Source organism: Chroicocephalus ridibundus, chromosome 7, assembly GCF_963924245.1.
Source record: "Chroicocephalus ridibundus chromosome 7, bChrRid1.1, whole genome shotgun sequence".
Taxonomy (NCBI): domain Eukaryota; kingdom Metazoa; phylum Chordata; class Aves; order Charadriiformes; family Laridae; genus Chroicocephalus; species Chroicocephalus ridibundus.
The window spans coordinates 22,538,092-22,551,888 of record NC_086290.1 but is presented as its reverse complement, the minus strand read 5'-3'; the positions used below and the strand labels follow the sequence as shown (position 1 = coordinate 22,551,888).

The window sequence follows — 13,797 nt, the reverse complement described above, 5'->3', positions numbered from 1 at the left end:
GAAGGAGGCAGCTGGGCTGACAGTGCCTGGGGCCACAAGGGGATGACAACAGGGATCCTACGGCACTGCCCGGGAGGAGATGCCTGCGCACGTGCACCTCCTGACCCCACAACCCCTGTGTGTTTCTGCGCCTGGAACCCCAACTGAGACAGTCCCCTGTCTGCAGGGTTGGTACAAGATCTGGTGCAGTCCCTTTCTGCAAGGTGTCTTTTTGATGGTACATCATGAGGCTGGCCTGTCGCATTGCTCGCTGGCCTGGGAAGAGTGCTGTCAAATGCAGGGCAGCATCAGGGGTGTTAGCGGGGAGATGGGGATGGGATGGGATGGGAGGGGCTCTGCCCCCTCCTCATAGACCCCCTGAGAGGAAGACCTGACCATTGGCACGTCCAGTCCTGCCTCCTGTCTCTGTTGACTGTGTCTGACAGCAGATATCACCTCCTCCACCCACACACCATGGCAGCACCCTGAACAGTGTCACATTAGCTGGACCCTGAGCTCCACTGTCCCACAGCGGTGCCTGCAGGCAGGTGACCCCCTCCCTGTCGTTCCTCCCCTCCACCCCGGGACACTGTGCCCGTGCTGGGAGCACTGAGCCAGGGTTCATGGTGGGGACGCCTGACTCACCTCATCACCTGACGCTGGGAGGTGAAACCACCACCCTCCAGCCGCTGTTTTTATCAGCCCCGTGGGACCTTTGTGCCAGCTAGGAGCGGTGGTGTGTTGACGTTTCCTGCGTGCCCATGGTGACGGTCATGGTGCAGGGAGTGGTGTGGTGTCAACCCCTGCCCACCACACCCCTCCTCGTTTGGGCAGAGCCCTGGTATTTAGCAGGTGCCTGCCACCCCAGGAGAGACGTGCTGAGGACAGCGATCAGGGGTGCTGCTGGCAGCAGTGCTTTCAGAGAGTGCTGCCAGCATCTCCTCTGCTGGGAGCTTTTTTGCAGGTCTGGTGAGTGAAAGCGTCTTCCCCAGGCAGCAGTGACTGGTGGGGTGCAGGGGAGCCGGGAAACACAGGGGCAGTGGGAGCATAGGCACGCACGGGTCAGGGGGCACTGTCCCCATGGCTGGCCCTGCACCAAGACATGGTGTCCCCACTCCTCGTGGTCCACAAGGACATGGGCTGGGAATCCAGCCTCAGCCCGAGTTGGGTTATTATTTCCATTAATAATGGAAACCACATTCCTGGGCTTTGGGTGTGCACAGAGCTGGGGACAGTCACTCTCGGGATTGGCACTGTCACTCAAAGAGATGGGGCATCTGTTGGGGTCTGCGGGGGACGGCGCTCCCTGGGAAGCGAGCATGGTCTCTGCCTGGGGCAGACATGTGGGGCAGAGGAGCTGGGTCCCGGCTGCTGGAAGGGCGATGACCTGCCCATGACAGGAGGTGTCGTGAGGGAGCACTGATGGTGCCTGTCCTTCCCTTGCAGCTTGGCTGCCGCGAAGAATGTGGAACCCAAATCCAGGTGAGGGGCCATGGGGCTGGGCAGGGGTGCTGGTACCACACAGCCATCGGGGCTCGGAGAGGAGCTCAGTGCAATTGCCACAGGCACCCTGGTGGATTACCTGCATACCAAAGGGGAGTGGGGCATCATTTGTGAGGAGAGGGGTAGACTGGGAGGGGTCCTTTGGGTGCAAGTGTACACCAGTTCCTTGCAATGCCTGTCTGGGGAGAACCTGCCTCTGCTTGCTAACAGCCACCCTCTTCTTCCTAGGCATGCCCGGAGGGGTTCCACCACCACAACTGCAAATTTGCCCACCTGCCCCTCCAGGATACCCTGGTCCGGGCACCCCAGCAGGTCCCTACCCTGGCTACCCTGCAGTGCCACCTGGTGCTCCTGGAACCTATCCCCCAGCACCCCCAGGCGGCTATCCCTGTGGCCCCCCTCCACCTGGCCCCTACCCACAGGGGCAGCACCCCCATGGGCACCCCCCACAGGGTCATCATGCCCATGGGCACCCCTATCCAGGACCACCGGGAATGCCAGGGTGCCCCCCTGGCCACCATCAGAAGCACCATAAGAAGCACAAGAAGAAGCACTCCAAGCACCATGGAGGGAAGGTAAGAGTAAGGGGGCAGTGGACCTTTTGGAATCTCTGCTGTGGTCCTTTGGACCCCCTCATGCATACCAGAGCGTCCAGCCTGGGCAGCTGGAGCTCCCCTCTTCCACCCTGCGGTGGCTGGAGCAGGCTGCAGACACCTCAGTGGCTTTTTTTAGACATGGAGACTCCTGTTTGGTTAATAAATAGGCAAGCATGAGTCATTTCAAGCAACTCTTTTGAAATGTGATCCATGAAATTCCTTGAAGCCATTTGAAACAGTGACACAGCTCAGGGTGGACCACACAGTGTATTAAATCCCAGGACTTTGTCCTGCTCACCAGAAAGCAAGTCGTGCCTCTGTAAGGGACATTTGCTCAGTGTCCTGCAGCAGACGAGCAGTTCAGTTCCCTCTTAAAAAACAAAACCAACCCCAAACAAACAAATAAAAAAGCAATTCTCTGTGCCAGAGTAGTTGCTGCAGAAAATGCTATTGCAGGGAGTAGGTCTGAGTGAGGGACTGCTAAACAAAACCCCAATTCCACCATTTAAATGCTCCCAGTAGAAGCATTTTCCAAACAAAGCAAACCATCAGCTCCTCTCAGTGTGTAACAGCTCTGAAAGTGATCTGTCTTGATGTTTGGCCTTGCTGGCAGAAGGCAGAACCCTTCTGGAGTTTGCTTAATTGGCCTGAACAACTTTGCAAAATAATAATAAAAAAACCAGCCCTCCCACAATATGTCCATAATTGTATTCTCTAAGCAGAAAAATAATGGCTCCAAACTGTAAGACGTAGGTTATAACAGCATTGCAATAAACATTGTGCTGATGTTATTAGTAGCCATTTTGTCTTCAAGTCCAGGTATCCTGGCTGGGGTTTGCTGTCTGAGGCCCTGGTGCTGTGCTGACTTCCACGCAGGCTCACCCTCCGCGTGGCCCCAGGGCCTTGACATTAACTAATGACCTTGCAATCCAGCCAGCGCGCAAACCTGAGGGCACCCTTTTTGCTAGCATGCAAAGACACCTGGGGAGAGGTGGGTCTGCAACCACCACTGCTGCAGGCTCAACCTGGACCCAGCTGGGCACCAGGAACTGGCACCCACCACAGGATCGCTAAGACCTATCAGAAATGGTGTGAAAGAAGGTTGTTTCCACGCTACCCTAAAGTTGTTTTCTCTCCTCCAGCACTCCGGCAGCTCAAGCAGCTCAAGCAGCAGTTCTGACTCTGACTGAAGAGGACATCTCCCACTTGCACGGTGGTGAAGAGAAGAAACATGAAGCTGAACGCCCCATGGGAACCACCTGCATGTTGCTCTGCTCCTTTCCTCTTTCTCTCAGAGTGGCGTTTTGCCTACTGAGTGATTTTCTTGTTTTTAGCTTGTAAATTCTTTGACCTGGAATTGCTTTGAGATGATGGGCAGCAGCTCCACCCTCTGTATTTCGGGAGAGTCCACTGCAAGTCACCCCTGGGGCTGCAGGTAGCAGCGCGGGTAGTATCATATGCTGGTTTGCAGTCTGCCGGTGTCCGAGTGTTTTTTCCTTTGCAATGATGTCAGCTGTGAACGTGGATCTCAAGGCCCATAGAAGTCCTTACATTTTGCATGACCTTTCCCAGCTGTAGCAGAATGGCTGGCCAAGGAATGCCGTAACTTTCCCCTTGCTGAGCTGTATGGGTTGCCATCTTCCACACCAGGGTAATAATTAATACGAAAAAGTAGTGAGCTCTCTTTCTGAAGCCTCTGAGCCATGGCCATGGGACTGTGGCATGCTCACTAAGAAAGGTTAAAAGCCTGGCAGTGCTTTCACCACAACAATTTTAACACAGGGCTGCTTTTGCTGCCCTTTTATTTTTGTTTTGCCCATTGTAATGGCTCAAGAGGATCCTTCCCAGCCCCATTATCAAGAAGGCTTGGCCACCAGCTAGCGTAACTGGCTGCTGGACCCAGTGGCATACACACAAGAAGCCTACTGTGGCAGAAGGAATCTCCAAATGAGGTGGGGCAGCCCATCTCAGCCAGATTCACTGCCAGTGCAGCCTTGTTCGTCCCTGTTGCACTGCTGGCTGGGGGTGCGTGCGTGCTGGGGCAGTGGTAGTTCACTCCTGCGGCTCCTCTCTGGATGCAGTCGTGTTTCATCCTGTGGCCCTCGAAGCTCCCTGACAGCTCTCCTTTCCAAACAAGGGAAAACATGGCAGTGACACTGCGTGGGCACAGCTGCCCACTGCCATGCCCTTCCCTGCACCCGTGCTGCTGGCTCCTCTGCACCCTGTCCCTGGAGTCCCCTACGGACAACCCAAGCTCTGTCCAGCACCTCCTCCACATCCCACTTCCACCGCCATGGATGTAACCTTACCCCTGTCCTTGGAAGGTTCCCCTGCCCCGCTATCCAGCCTTGAGACAAACAACTTTTGGATGGAAGAGGGGCTGAAGAAAGTGTGGGTAAAGGCTGACTCAGGTGCAATGCCACCTTCAGGGTGGGGAAGGGCACAGCCCTCCTCAAAGAGGTGCACCTGTGGACCTCTGCTCTCCTCACCCATGAACAGGTGAGGAAAACGAAGCAGGTGAGGAGTGAAGATAGGGTCTTTGTCGTGCTGAGACACCACAGTTTGATGGGCACTGGGGGGGTGTGGGGACAGAGGAACAGGTCTGCAAGGGGACTGCTGTAAGCAGCAGGAAGAACTGGAGGAACCCCACTAGCATCCTGTGGTCCTTCAGGTCCTCAGCGGTGCCCTGTGACCCCTGTGTTGCAGGGACCCCAGCCTTGTGCTCCAGCATTTGCAAGGAGAGGCAGAATGCAAAGTTATCTGGACTTAACAGCTTAGCACCAGGAAAATAAACTGCTCGTTACAAATAATAAAAAAAAGACACACTACAGAATAAAGACAGTGAAAAGAGTTTATTTCTTTATTTTTGCAGACAGCGCAATTCAAGTTCAAATCTGGACATTGCTCAGCAGATACTGGTGGGAAAAAGGCACCGTGGTTGCTTTGAGCAGGGGGGAGGCAGCTCTGGTGGCTGCCCAGTATTCTGTGAGATGCTTTGGGGCATGCTACCCCTCTCAGCCAGGATTTTGGGTGCAGTAATAAATGAACCGGTTCTGACAAAGGTCAGAATGGCAGAAGGAAGAAAGGGAGATATGGCTCACAGGAAAATGAAGATCTTAAAGATAATCTGTGAAATTTAGGATAGATAGAGACCCGAAGGAGACCCAAAAGGAGCATCTGCAGACAACTGTAGAAGGCAGCACCACCTCTCATCATCCCGTTGCTCCCAAGAAAGAAGAGCAAGCCACCAAGGGCCATGCAAAAGGAAAGCAAGTTGATGACCATTTCAAGCAGGATGTGATAAACTCACTTGGTTTTCAGGACAGAAGTACTGAGAGAACAAAAAAGGTGAGATAATCTGGAAAAAGGCTTGCTAAAGAATGCAGGATGTCACAACGGTAAAGCTCCTCACAGGATGCTGAAGGATATTGAGTTTTTGAAAATTAGAGATGATCATTTGTCCTACCACACTGGAAAGGTTTCTCACTTCTCTGACAAGCCCTCCTAGGATTACAATATGTATGCAAGGTTTAGTGTGTGTAAAGCTTTACAGAAGTATGTCATATGGCTCTGTATCCTGCTTTGATCTTCATTTTAATTAGCACCATAAGTGTAAGACACACAACTTTTCATCATGAGAATCAAAAAAGAGCTCTGGATTTTGGCTAGAAAGGAGGACCCAGAGGGCAGCTGTTCTGGGCCAGCTCAGAGTTGCTAGCAACCATATAGAGGGAAGAAAATGAAACAGATAATATCAGGGGTGTGTATACTGGTGAGAGGAGGACATGTGTGCTCCCTTCATTTAACATATCCACCTAATGAACCTGTCGAAAAAGCTGGGTTGGGAGAGGCTGTCATAGTCCTTCTCCCGGAAGATGGCTGCCCGGTCCCCGAGGCCAAGCTTCAGCAGGACGTCCATGTCTACGTCACTCCCAAGAGCCACTACTGTGGGCATGACATCTTGCTTCTTCATGGAGTTGATGGCCTCCTCAAGGTTCTTGCTTCCTGTGATGCCATCAGTGATGAAGACAAAGGAGAGCTCAGCATTGCGCCGGGCGAGTCGCTGCCCATTTCCCGGGCTGAGCACGATATTGTTGATGGCATGTATGATGGCTGACCCAATGTTGGAGGATGAGTCCAAGTACTTGATCTGCGCCAGGGCGTTGGAGATTTCCGTCAGGTTGTAGGTCAGTGGGAAGACCACATCCTGGTCTCTCTCACTGCCGTACTGCAGCAGCGCAATCCGGGCATTCATGTTGTCACTGTTGCTCCTGGCCAGCGTGAGCTGTCGGGCCACCTCCTCCACAAAGTGGTGGGCCCTGTGGAAATTCTGCTCTCCGATCCTTTCAGAGCCATCGAGCAAGAAGACGACATCAACAGGGCGCTGTGTGCACTGGGCCACTGCAAGCTCTGCAGGAGAAAGAAGACAACAAGGGTTGGAAGTGTAAGAAAGCCTACACGATAAGGTTGGAGCTTGCCCTGGGCAGTTTGGGCTGGAGTCACCTCCGTGCATCTTTGTCCAAAGAAGGACCAGCCCCACGCTGCTGCCAAAGCCTGCCTTTGCAGCTGGTAATGTAGGAGCTTTGCTTCTGATTCCCTCACCTCCTGGGCACTATGTCTTAAAGAATGTTAATTCTGAGGCCTATGACAGACCTCCACAAGCACCCATGAGATTAGACAGGTTTGTACATTTCAGACCCAGAATTACATTCACCTTTTTACAGCAATGTCCAGCTCTTATCTGTAACAGGAATATTCAGAGATCGATGTCAGTCAGTGTCTGCAAACCTCTCAGTTGCTTCTAGAGAGTGGTTTACTTTCAGAGTTACTCTTCACACATAGGTTTGTAGGACAAAAGCCATATTCATAGCTTTCACCCGGATTAGTTTAATCAGCAATCACTAATTCCTGAAGAGTTTATCAAGGTTAGGTCATATGGTTGGAAAACAAGACTATCCTTGCTGATGAACCTGTACTTAAAGCAGCTTTTGTAATATATAACAGACCAATATTCAAGTGAAACACAGTGGGACATTGTTCTTCAGTCAGTCAGAACAGCACTTGTCCACAAAGTGGGCATGTTGGCATATAAATATAGACAGTGAATGAATTCAGAAAAAAAAGGGAGAAGAAAATAGCAATCTTTGGAAACAGCTGTTAGTTAGGGACCATTATTTTGTTCCTTTGCAGTAGTTATACATATTGCCTTTGGTGTTCCTCTGCATGCAATGCTACTCCAAGAAACACTTACATTACAGTACTATTGAATTTTCTTCTTCTTTGAGTTTCTTTTTCTGCTGAAAGCACTAGCCAGGAATATGATTGCAACAGCAGTATTGACTTGTAATGTACGTGCCGTGGCTTGCCACCCCCTGAGTGGGCAGGGCAATGGCCACATCACTGTCAAGCAATTCTTTGGCTCTAAGACTGAATCTCAAAAGGGTGAAGTACTGGAGCCAATGTCATGTTGTGTAGCATGACTTGGCAAGGAATAGGAGATTCTGGAGTGGCCCAGCTTGAGCGACCATTTCTGGCAATGAGGGGTAACTTTTGGGATAGGAGTACCACAGTAGGTTGAATTTCCGTACTGTGAGCAAATCCAACTTGACAAAGTGCTCCCTCAGTGCCGAATGCTGTTACACCCGGATTCAACATGGCAGGGTGCTGATCCGGCGTAACTCCTTGTATGAGCTGAGCAACAAACAGATCACTGTTTAGTACATTAGTGCTGTGTGTATAGTCAACATTCGGCAAACAGTGAAGTTATATTTTAAGCAAAATAGACCCATGCACTCTTGAGACTACAGAGACAGTATCCAACAGCACAAGATAGCGTAGCAGGAGCTCTGATCGTTGAATTTGCAGACTATTTGGCATCACTTCCATCCATGATAAAACAGTCAAACCTGATATAGGAACTTCTGCTGGTACTTGTGGTTTAACCTAGCTCATTGGACATCGCAAAAGTCTGTGGTTGGTTCTGTATCATGTTCCCATACCTTGTAGATTAGCATTTCTCCTTAGCCCACACTGTAAAACATATCTACAACAATAGCATGCCTTGAACTTCTGGAGAGGGGACAGCAAAGGGCTATGAAGATGATTAGGGGACTGGAACATCTCTCTTATGAAGAAAGGCTGCGAGATTTGGGTCTCTTCAGTCTGGAAAAAAGATGACTGAGGGGGGATCTTATCAATGCTTATAAATACTGAAAGGGTGGGTGTCAGGAGGATGGGGCCAGGCTCTTTTCAGTGGTGTCCAGTGACAGGACAACAGGTAATGGGCACAAACTTGAACATAGGAAGTTCCACCTAAACATGAGGAGGAACTTCTTTTCTTTGTGGGTGGCAGAGCACTGGAACAAGATGCCCAGAGAGGTGGTGGAGTCTCCATCTCTGGAGACATTCAAACCCCACCTGGACACGTTCCTGTGCAACCTGCTCTAAGGTGACCCTGCTCTGGCAGGGCGTTGGACTAGATGATCTCCAGAGGTCCCTTCCAGCCCTGCCGTTCTGTGATTCTGTGAATGGTGCTTACTGTATATTATCTTACTATGAACAACAGGCTTCTGCAATGCCAGTTCTGACTGCAGTAGAAACCAATCTCCAAGCGATGCTTTTTTCCCCCATGAGCTTTTTGAATATCACATTTCAAAATTCAACTGTGAAACTCCACTCCTTTACAGCAATAAAGGTAAATACTCACCTCTGCCCAACCTTCCTTGAGAAATGTTGTCTAAAGGTACGCTGGTGCTGCAGTTCCTGGTATGCAGGTACTGCTGCCACAAGGATACTTTGCCTTGACAGTACCTGCACTCCCCGTCCTCACCTGCGCTGTGCAGTCATAGAGAGGAAAAGGAAGGCAGGCATGCCCCTTGCAACCACACAGTCTGAAATCTATGCAGGGTCTGCAAAAGCAGGTGGAAACAAGCGGGTGGGAGTGAGGGCTGCATATCGTGTTGGAGAAGTGTTACCAGTCTGTCTCCCCCAATGCTTGTCTACATGTAGTCATGTTGCTTGAAACAACAGGCAAGATCCACCCGCCTCCCGCATGACCTGAAGCAAACCTTAAGAGCTCCTAGTTAAGCAGACCGGGGCTGAGTAGCATCACTCCATGGAGCTTCAGTGAGAGCATAACACACGTCTGGCTCTCGAGGCAGCCTCAACTGCAGGAGCACTCCCCAGAGACACTCTGATTGCCGCTCAGCCCTCACAGCTGGAGAGTCTTGCCTTCAAAATGTGTGATAAGACGCCTTTACATATAAGTTATCCCATGAGAACATAACATATGCGAGGCAGCGCAGCAAAACCTTGGGTTTGTCCTGTTCAGTGTCACGCTTCAGTTGTGGCTTGTTCCTGTTTCTGGGAGGCTGAGGACCTGAGCGCCCTTTGCTGCATCAAGGAACAAGATTCTCATCCTTAACTGGGAGATAAGCTCTCAGAGGCACCACCACGAATCAGGCCAGCTGAAATCTTCACATCATGCTTTTATAATTGGAACACCAGTCCTTCTCGTTTAGCTTACAGCAAGGCACGAACGCCTGCAGCTCACTGTACTGCATACCATGCACTAGGACACAGCTGAGGACATCTAACAGAGATAGCACAAAAAGCAGAAATACCATCAATTTTCCTGCCATTAGCAACCCATACAGTTACGGGCATGTCAAAGTAACCCCACACATTCACATCATGTTCCGGCTTCTTCTAAAACCTGGGTAACTTGTGTTTCCCCTATTGTTTCACAGCATTGACAGTGGAGATCGGGACTGATCTCCCAGCACTTTCTGGGGGTACCCCTTTCACACCACACCCACACAGCCCCCCTCTCCATAGCTCTGAGGGTGTGGGACTGTCCCTTCACCACCCCCTGATCTGTGTCCTTCCTTTACCCAAGAGCTTTGCTGAAGGAGCTGCTGCAACGATGAAATCTATCTGGTTTTGTCAGAGGGATTACCCAGGATTATGTTAGCAAAACACCACTACACCCACTTACCTCTCTTTTACAAGGGCCAATGCAAATACTGCTCAGGCAAAGAGACATTTTCTCTCTCTTTTTTTTTTTTCCCATAATGAGCTGAAGGTTTTTGAGAGGTAAAAACTTTGTTTCCAATGTTGTAAGTCTTTGCCAGGAAATATTTCCGAAGGAAATGAAATAAACAGCCCCTGTGATGAGGTCTAACCCCCCTTTGCTGAAGTCTTGCTGAATTCTTGTCTTGTTCAGCAAGACGTCCCCGCCCTGAGATGTTCTCTTCAGATCAGTGTTTCTTTGGTGCTTTTCCTCTAGCATCATGGCTGGAGCGGCTTAACTACTCTGACTTCAGTCTTCTTACTTGCATCCCAGCAGGCTGATCACACACTACTTTTGGGGTAAAAACCAAAACAGAGTAGGGAGTTGGCTTTGCACAGACTACCTAGAATATGTAGATTGTGACAAGACGCTAGCATGTGGACTCAGACACAGGCAAATCCTCATCCTCTTGCCTTTCCCTGAAACTCTAAGTACACCATTTAAAGTCCTCTGAACAATTTTCCCTCCATTATACACCAACGGTGGAGTTCTCTGAGCCCCCTGTCCCTATAGACTGGGAACAAAAACTGCTGAAACCTTGGGAGAAAGACTATTTTTGTGCAGCTCGTCTGACCCGCTCATGTGCTGGGTGACACAAATACCTCTCCTGCATGCCCATCACCGGACGGCTTCTAGCCTAGACTGGCAAGCCCCAGATGTTGAAAACACTGCAAGAAGTTCCAAGTGGGCAAGTTCCTCATTCCAATTCCCGTGTCTGAGCTTCGCAACTGGCTCCACTTTGCACGCCTGGAAACATTATAGCCCAATCACATTTTTGAAGGTACATCTCCCTTCTGCCCATTAAATATGACATTTGCTCAGTATACTTTATTGCAATAATACCATGTCAGTTTGAGAGGCTGCAAAATTCACTTGCCGGCAGTAAACACTTCTACTCTTGTGTCTGCACATGAAATGCCGTTTTCTTTTCTTACAGCTTGAAAGGGTAGTAGTTATTCTGGAGGCAGGAATGACAATCACCTGCCTGACTTTTTGTGAAAATCAGGGTCAGCTGAGCTCATGGAAATATCACTCCTCATCTAAACGCACGTACCCATAGAGCAAGTGGTGGGTCTCTAGTCTTTCTGAACCAAACTAGCACTGGGTATGGATTGAATGGTTTATACTACAAGTTTAAATACTTGCTTTTGAATAGTCCACGTAATGTATCACAGAGGTTTTACTGTGCAGTCATGGATTTTTGCTTTAGACTGCCCGGTCCTATATAACGTCTGCCTCTTGGATATAAACAGGCATGTGTTGCTAATTAAGACAGAAGAAACACAAATGTAGAAGCAGAGAAAAAGACAGAGAAAGCTCATACAGATTCTGAGAGAAGCACTCCCCAGGTTTTGGTGCTCTCGATGGAAAGTCAGGGTTGACCCCTCTCCTGTACTGTTTGCTCTTTCCCCTCAATATTCCCAGCTGTCTATTTATTAGTTGTACAGAGACACGCACGGCGGTGAGAGGAGATGCCCCTTGCTTTGCCAGTCTTGCCACACAAATGGTTTGCAGAACCCGAAGAGACCCCTCACGGTAACCCAGCAAGAAGACACAGAAAATGCTTTAGAAGTGGTCAGCAAATACATACGTAGGAAGGCAGGGGAAAAGCACATCGTTAGGCTCTCTGCAAACGAGGGGTTCACTCTGGCCCTCAGCCACATGGGCGCTGGCAGTATCCAGGGTGGAGCCTGGTGCTCGTGCGTGGCTGAGGGCTGGGACACGCTAGCCTCCTGGAGCAGGGCGGGAGTACAGGAGGGCTGGAGGGGAGAAGTGTGGCTGGCTCAGAGACTGAGGCAGTGCAGTTCTTCTGCAGAAAAGCAGTGGGCAAAACAAGAGCATCTCTTGCCATTGCTGGAGAAAGTCGCCATGCTCATCAGCCAGCCAAGCCAGATAGGACTGCCCCTTGTGTCACAGCCCCGAATGAGCGCTACCAAGCTGCTTCACTGCCTGTGTTTCTCCTAAACTAAAAGCATCTACGAATGTACCTGTCCCCTCTGTCAAACAGGCACACAAGGAAAGATGATTACCACCTCCACTCAATCTCTGCCTCCACCATCTCTAATGACATGTCAGCAAAGCCCTAGCACGGTTTCTGGGTCCCCCACGATCTCACTGTGCACCATTTTGAAGGTGTCAATGAACAAGTCCATCCACTCCTGCCGCTCATTTCCAGTGGCAAACTTGGCTTTTTCGGCGGTAAAGGCCAAAGTGGCCACCAGCTGGGTGTACACGCTGGGGTCCTGGGTTTCCCGCGTGGAGTTTAGGAACTGGGCGATCGAATGTATGGTGCTGGGGAAATCTATGTTGACTCCCTCTTCCATGGGGCGGAAAATAAGTGGGTTTACGTTCCCAGGGTTCCTGTCATCTGCAAGTGAGCGTTAAAAGAATATTTTCAGGGCTTGCTAGCAATGGCTGCGTCTCTGAATGCTACCTGGCTTTCCTATGTGCACTGCACTAGAGAAGAACAGAGCTAACAAGGGACAGAAAAGTAAAGACCAAAAACTGATTTTAAATCTTACTGCCACTTTTATGTGTGAGGAACCATGGGATTCATGCCAAAACCAATCACACATCAACCGAGCGACTTCAGAAAATGACACGAAATCTTAACTGCCCTGTTCCTTCCCACTCATCCAGCATAGGCACAACGGAGAAAGAGCAGCACTCAGGAAGAGGGCCACAAGGTCCAGCTTCTTTCTTCGTGTGGGATTCAGCCATCACATAGCTTTGAACTGTGCTATGTGCAAACTGTACACATGGCGCTGTACAGCCAGAAAGACATCTAAGGGACATCATTATGTGAACTCCTTGCCTAGCACACAGCCCACTGCGCTTTGGCTACAGTTACTGCCCTGAGGTGTGCAATGCTCCTGTGCAGTGTCCAGGCTAGTCAGGACCTCAAGAGTCTCCACCTCCACCTGGCTGTGCTGAACTTAAATTCAAATAAGATCCCAAAGCTCAAAGCAAAGCCTTTCGAATGGGTTAGAAAGAGCATCACAGAGCACCATGCAGTTTCTATTGAAGCAAGCGGTCAGTTCAGATTGCTCAGCATTTAACACTCTAGCATCCTGTTAGTACCGCAGTAATTGATGGGCGGTTACAGGGAGACAAGGGTCTGCCCTGAAAACAGGAAAACCTGGATTTCCTTAGGCAAAGCCCTTCGGCAGCACACTTTCAGCTGCATACGTGAGACTGAAGAGCTGACATGCCTGGCTCTGCAAGGCAGCAGGGAGGAAGCCAGGGCGTATGTAATACCTGTCCCTCTCTGTGCTCTGTTGACAATACCCAGGCTGGAACAGGGGTACCTGGCATGAGCAATTGATTTGCTCCTTCAAGTGCCAGGACTGCACCTCTGACAGTCTTGGGGCCAAGAACAGGGCTGGCTCCCTGACCTGAACCTGTCTGGCCTGTCTACAACTGGACATGCAGTGCATGTGCACGAAGCTCACTCACAGACCCTGCGAAGGGTACCATCTTCATCCAAAGAGTTTGCATGTAAATTTGCACCAATTCTTGAGATGTTCTCAGAGAACCAAAAGAAGCTGAGCACTGAGCAGAGAAGATACAGGCTCTGTCACATGCCTTATGTCACATCCCATCCAACACATTCCCTTGCCATGAGCCAAGTGTGATCCTTGCAAACTG

General features: G+C 50.3%; 2 protein-coding genes across 4 annotated transcripts in view; one reads left to right on the top strand and one right to left on the bottom strand.

Moving 5' to 3' along the window:
- The first annotated feature begins 326 nt into the window (after nucleotides 1-326).
- LOC134518293 (proline-rich protein 13-like) lies at nucleotides 327-4,900 on the top strand. 2 transcript variants are annotated; one of them, XM_063340889.1, is made up of 4 exons: nucleotides 327-948; nucleotides 1,426-1,461; nucleotides 1,711-2,057; nucleotides 3,221-4,900. In XM_063340889.1, exons 1-4 carry the CDS (start codon nucleotides 741-743, stop codon nucleotides 3,266-3,268), a joined length of 639 nt encoding a protein of 212 aa, XP_063196959.1. In that variant the 5' UTR covers nucleotides 327-740; the 3' UTR covers nucleotides 3,269-4,900. The 2 variants fall into 2 exon arrangements, with proteins under 2 accessions (XP_063196959.1, XP_063196960.1); XM_063340890.1 differs by lacking the exon at nucleotides 1,426-1,461.
- Nucleotides 4,901-4,915: 15 nt separating this feature from the next.
- Nucleotides 4,916-13,797, bottom strand: part of COL6A2 (collagen type VI alpha 2 chain) — a 29,148-nt gene continuing 20,266 nt past the window's right edge. The window contains exon 28 of one of the 2 annotated variants that reach the window (XM_063340884.1): nucleotides 4,916-6,488. In XM_063340884.1, the coding sequence (XP_063196954.1) occupies nucleotides 5,881-6,488 (608 nt within the window). In that variant the 3' untranslated portion in view covers nucleotides 4,916-5,880. Of the gene's footprint in view, nucleotides 6,489-6,526; nucleotides 12,518-13,797 lie in introns of those variants that run through there. The other variant, XM_063340886.1, reaches the window with a different exon arrangement.

What these genes read in the sequence shown, in the direction of transcription:
- LOC134518293 (XM_063340889.1), top strand. Translation starts at nt 741, where the DNA reads ATGGTGACGGTCATGGTGCAGGGAGTGGTGTGGTGTCAACCCCTGCCC. An exon ending in GGAGCTTTTTTGCAGGTCTG is followed by an intron (nt 949 to 1,425) that starts GTGAGTGAAAGC and finishes CTTCCCTTGCAG; the next exon opens with CTTGGCTGCCGCGAAGAATG. An exon ending in AATGTGGAACCCAAATCCAG is followed by an intron (nt 1,462 to 1,710) that starts GTGAGGGGCCAT and finishes TCTTCTTCCTAG; the next exon opens with GCATGCCCGGAGGGGTTCCA.